At 45.3% G+C, this 5,917-nt stretch overlaps 1 protein-coding gene across 1 annotated transcript in view; it reads right to left on the bottom strand.

Moving 5' to 3' along the window:
- Nucleotides 1-2,128, bottom strand: part of LOC119310130 — a 3,761-nt gene extending 1,633 nt beyond the window's left edge. The window contains exon 1 of the mRNA XM_037585969.1: nt 1,634-2,128. Coding sequence (XP_037441866.1) covers nt 1,634-2,128 — 495 coding nt within the window. The remainder of the gene's footprint in view (nt 1-1,633) is intronic.
- Between the last annotated feature and the right edge of the window lie 3,789 nt (nt 2,129-5,917).

Genomic DNA, 5,917 nt, shown 5'->3' with positions numbered 1-5,917 from the left:
AGAAGTCCTATGTATCAGAGCTCCATTTTCAGTTGATAGTGTTAGAGGCACAAATATCACCTGGCCAAGTTCTTGACACTAAAAAAGACAGCAGTAATGCCCAAACAAAGAAAACACGGTAATCATAAATTAATAACTGGCCAAATTGCATCATCCAGAAACCTTTAGCAATTTGACACTTAACACCCTCCTTCCCTTCCCTCGACAAGTCAAGTTTCCCACTGCTGGAAACCAGCAACATAATACCGGCACATGTCTGGTTCACGACCAAATTTAACCATACCAAACTATCACAGCAACCATACTGGCTACGTAGCAACATTTTAGCACCAAGCCAGCCAGGCCCCTTGCTCTTTGATATACCTAGTTATCTGTCGGTATGACTTGCATAAAATAGCAAACTTTTTTCTTTGTTTGAGTTCAGGAGGCAGGAAGTTCAGAGGGGATATTCAACACAATATAAATGATGGTTCATTTCTAGCATTCTAAATGGATGGTTGGATAATGAATCACAAAATAGTCCTTGGAAACTCTCATAATGATGTCTCCTTAAGGCAATAACCATGTTGTCTCTAAAATGCAAATGCAGTCAGATATCAAAAAGGAATTCATCAGTGAAGTGTGGTGTCGCTGAAGTTCACAACAATGAGATTTAGGTTTCATATCACAGATGCACATGTTTTTGTGTTCACCAGTGGTATCAATTACCATGGCAATGTATTCGGTGAGTGTTTGTTTTTCTGTTTAAGCAACGATTCAACATGAAATTTTTCCCTTTTATAGGAGGCATTCCTTCATTCACCAAACATCTTCTTGGAGTTTCAAGTTCAAATTCAGGTTGCGTTGGGAGAGAACAATTTTTCTGGTGAAAGTGACTTCATCCATTCATATTCTTTCTCATGTTATACTAGCTTGTAAGATGACAGAGGTTTCTCATTTCTTTTCTTTCGACACAAATGGTATTTGAACTTGAAATTTCAGAGATGCTTGATGAAATAAGAATTAGAACCTTTCATTAATTCATGTTGACTTGGTGCTTAAGGCTCTCACGCCTTGAGCCGGCATTATTTGCATTTTCTTTACCACAACTGGGCTTTCACCATATATGCTCCCATATAAGGCTACTATTCCAGCACCAAAAAAGAATACACACAGTGCTAACCCTACCATTGTTCATAGAGGAAAATTGTTAGATTATCTCAACTTCCCTCACGCGACAACTATTTTCCAATCCCCCAACATGCTGACACATTGCGAAGGCATTGGTCCTTGTTAGTTTCAATCTTTCCCTTTGTCACAATGCAGAGCTAGGAAAACGATCTTGCGTACAGGCAAACCAGCCGAGCAGCATCGTCACCCTATGGCTGCAACTAGATCAATGAATTGCACAGAAAGCACACGGATCATACCAACCAACGCTAATTGCATCCAGCACAGGCCAAAGCAGAAGGTGCTGGCGCATCACAGCAGCATTGGCAACAACCCCAACCGACCTCCACCTACTCCCGCATTTTCACAAGCACGTAGAGCGCAGGGAGGATCTAGCAAATCCAAGTTACTCCGAGCAAATGCAGAGAGCCAAAGCATCGAGGAAGGCGCGGGGAAGGATTGAGGGAAGGGGGATCGCGCTTACGGGGCTGAAGCCAGTGGTGGTGTTGACGGTGAGGAGGGAGATCTCGTCGACCTTGGGGCGGAAGAGGGAGAGCTGGGAGAGCTGGGTGAGGCGGCGGTCGCAGGGGGAGAGCTGGGTGGAGCCGGAGTAGAAGGCGCCGTTGGCGGCGAAGGCGAGGCCGAAGGTGAAGCCGTCCCCGCGCTGGATCTTGGTGTCGGTGCAAGGGTCGTAGACGCGGTTGGTGTCCCCCGCGGCGGCCAGGGAGGCGGCGCAGGCGAGCGCCAGGGCGAGCAGCAGCGGCGCGGAGGCGGGGGCCATGGCGGCGAGATTCGCGGGGCGGAGAGGGGCGGTGCAGCTTACCGACTTTAAAACTCGGTTTTTTTTTGGAAGGGGAAAGCTGGCGAGAGCGGAGTTGAGGAAGGAGGAGAAGCTCGTGTCGTGGGTGACAGCGATGGAAGTGGGTGCGGGGAACAGTTCAGTTCTTTTATTTTTTTTTAGATGGAAACCCGGCCACATGGGCCCGGTTGGCAACCGCTGTAAAAGGGCCTGGCATGGCACGGGAATCGGCCCGGCACGCCAGTTATACAGGCCGGCCTGGCCCGGCACGGCTGCAGATCACAACCGTGCCTCTCGCGGAAGGAGAAAAAAGAAAATGATTTTTTTCCGTTTCCGAGAAGGCACGGCCATGGCTCACGCGAAAGCACAACCGTGCCTCTCGTGAAAGCAAAACCGTGACTCTTAAGAAAGAAAAAACTCAGAAAACGCATTTTTTTCGTTTTCGAGAGGCATGGCCGTGACTCTCGCTAAAGCACAATCGTGCCTCTCGCGGAAGCAAAACCATGACTCTCACGGAAGGGAAAAGAAACAAAAAACGCGTTTATTTTTTCGTTTTCGAGAGGCACAACTGTACTCTCGCGAAAGCAAAACCGTGCCTCTCGCGAAAGGGAAAAAAAAAGAACGTGTTTTTTCTTGCAATTTTTTATCGGAAAGCTAAGAAAGACCGGTGGAAAACCAAAACGTCGAAAAAAAACCCGTTTAAAAAGCCAAAAATGTGTGCGGAAAAATAAAATAAAAAAGCAAAATTCGAAGGGAGCATCAAGAGCGCGGCGCATGGCGAATGGCTGAGAGCGCGCCAAGTGGTGTTGATCGTTGCGAGGCTTTCGAAGGAGCACTCGTTAACTAGTTGCTCTCCCTTTCGGTCCTTTTGTTTTTAGAAAAACCTAATTTTTTTGAAAAAATACAGAATATCTAAAAAATAATGATAAAAATGTAGAAAAATCTTAAATTTTAAGAAAAATGAAAAAATAAGAAAAAATATATGAGTGTCAGACGGGCCGCACCAGGTCGTGCTGGCCTACAATAAAAAGGGGCGTGCCATGCCCGACATTAAGGCCTGACTTTCGGGGTCGGCCTTGTCCCGTGGTGGGCCGAAGGCAGGTAAGGCCCTTTTAATTGTGTGTTGTGTCGGGCATGTGCTCGGCTGAAATTTCGTGCCCGCGGGCCAGCCTGTGCAGCATGGCCATATGACATTTGGGATAGATTTGCCTTCTTTTTGCATGGGCTTTGAAAATACTCCCTCCGTTCCTAAATATAAGTCTTTGTAGAGATTTCATTATGTGGACTACATACGGAGCAAAATGAATGAATCCACACTTAAAATGCATCTATATACATTCATATGTAGTTTATAGTGAAATCTCTACAAAGACTTATATTTAGAAACGGATGGAGTATTTGGCATGGGCAATAATTGGGTCATGCTCTGAACATGGCATGAGCCATATATATAGAGCCCGGCGCATGTCAGACATCACTTTGAAATCTCCTGAATACAATTTTGCTATAATTTTATCCTCAAATTGATAAAACCATATAAACCATCCCCTTGAGTGGTTTTGAAGCTGGCATGTCAAATGTTAGACCGGTTACTCTCTCTTTTCCCAAGTAGGTGTCCAGTTCATGACACCACCGGCATCATCGTCGTTCTCGCAGTCAGAGGTCTCTCGAGCCCTAATGCATGTCCAGACGCTCCGTCGCCCTTCCATCTATATCCATGACGAAGGAATTAGCAAGGGATGTGAGTAATGGAATCGGCACCTACAACTCCTTCCACTTCTCTAGCAAAGCAAAGCGTTGTTGCAACACGACCTCCTACTTCGAAATCCACTTCTCCTCCTATGCTGTCTCAACTGAGATGAACCGGTGAACGACGGCAAGGGAGGCCATGGCTCGCAGTCTCCTCGCCCCGCCACGCTCACATCTCTACTGGCATCACTTGAGAAGAGTGGACGACATCTGCTTGCGAGAGTATATCTACCTGTTTCACTCCTTGCGTGCATGCTCGCGTTGGCCATTAGCCCGCATGTGCAACAGGGGAGCTCCGACTTTGCGGTTGGCCTAGTGGTGTGTGTCGACACGACCATGGTCGCACCGCTACCTGTCTTCATTGCCACTACAATGTATACGTCCGCCATGGCACTGCTTACCCTTAAGCCTACACTACATATGCCTTCATCTTGCTCGACGGTATCATCTCGGACACGGGTGGCTGGTGGTGGGAGGCTGTGGGAACGACGGTGGTGCCGGCGTTCTCCGCGTACATGGCCAGAGAGAGAGAGAGAGTAGGGAAAACGAGAGTAGGAGTAAACGTCCTAGAGAGCGGAACCACCTAAAATTTGGCATCTTAGCTTCAAAACGACTCAAGGGTATGATTTATGTGGTTTCATGTATTTTGAGAGTTACAATTATACCTCCGCCCCAAATTTGTTGTCTTACATTTGCCTAGATACAGATGTATCTTAATTCTAAAACGTGTCAGATACATCTGTATCTTGATAAATTTAAGACAACTAATTCGGGGCGGAAGGAGTACTAAATTTGAGTTCATGGATGTTGGTGGTGATTTGTGATTTCTATACTTCTTTCCATATCTTCATTCGGTTAAACTAAGGAAGGCCGTGAGAAGTGGCGCTAAAGAGACTGCAACAAAACCACTTGTAACGGTAGACTAGAACATGAAGGCGCGCTTTGCCGCGCCCGCCCTCGACAACAAATAAATGAACTATTTAGAAAAAAAATCTCAAAGAGTACAATCAACTGAGAATAGCAGTTCTAAGCTTTAACATTTTATATAGTTAAATAGACAAACTATCATAAGCAGTGGTTGGTAACGGTGAATCTCAATGGTACGTTAAGACCATGACAAATCATAATCTCAACGGCAGCACAGATTGGACAATTAAGCTACATTCTGTTACGCAGAATGTAGACATTTGGATCTGAGTCCGTCAGCAAGTACACTTTAATGACATTCTTAGCTCCAAACAAAAAGCAACATCACAGTGCTAGGTAATGCAGGCATCTACATGACCCTCATTATCGAGCAAACGGCTTCATCTTCAGCAATATCCCGAACTACTTGTCGAAAATAGGATTTACGTCTGAAATCAGGCCATGTTAATACTTAATACACATCACTTCAGTGAAGCTTTCTTAACCAAATTAAATCCTAAATTTTGAAAAGGAGAAGAATGGTGAGACATGGGAACTAAGCTTGTACTCCACGTTAATGTAATTTGTGCCTGGCAACAAGAACATCTACTTTCAGGAATTAAGTTTGCGCATAGACTCTAAAAAATGGGACAAAACACTTGCAGCAATAAATTGTGAGCAATAACACTTTGAGGAGGAATATTAGAAACTTGAAAAAAAAATAGCAAAGGAAACAAACCTTGGTTTAGTCAAAAAGTGTAAACAAAGAGCAGTCTGCACGTGAGATCACATCTATCAAAGTCCAATAAAGGATAAAACAACGAAATATTTCTAATAGTAGCACAAATCTACCATTAGCATGATCATGAAAAAAACTGTACGGATGACCACAGCAGCAGCATTTGCTCATTTCGAAAATCAATTCCAAGATGGTCCAAAATAGGCACAACCTTGCATAAACAGAATAAAATCTTTGGTCACTTGGACAATTTCATGCAAAATTCTGCCACTGCCGTGAGGATGAACAGCAGATAGTGGTAACAGGAGGCCTATATATGAGCAGATAATTAGGAGCCAGAGACAGTTTATTATTTGCATGTTCTGAAGGCGTCGTACAGAATGGGAAAGGGCGTGGACATGACTTGATGTTACAGCTGCAAGGGCATGGAGGCGGCTGCCGGTGGAGGACGCCGGTGGCACGTGCAGCCACCGCAACCGCCATGAAGGAACGCAGCAGGGAAAGAAGGGACCCACCATGGGGGCTGCGGAGGAACAGTACAGGGCGCCGATGTCGTAGTACACCTGCAGTATAAT

Source organism: Triticum dicoccoides, chromosome 5B (assembly GCF_002162155.2).
Source record: "Triticum dicoccoides isolate Atlit2015 ecotype Zavitan chromosome 5B, WEW_v2.0, whole genome shotgun sequence".
NCBI lineage: Eukaryota > Viridiplantae > Streptophyta > Magnoliopsida > Poales > Poaceae > Triticum > Triticum dicoccoides.
This window is presented reverse-complemented; position numbering and strand designations above follow the sequence as displayed.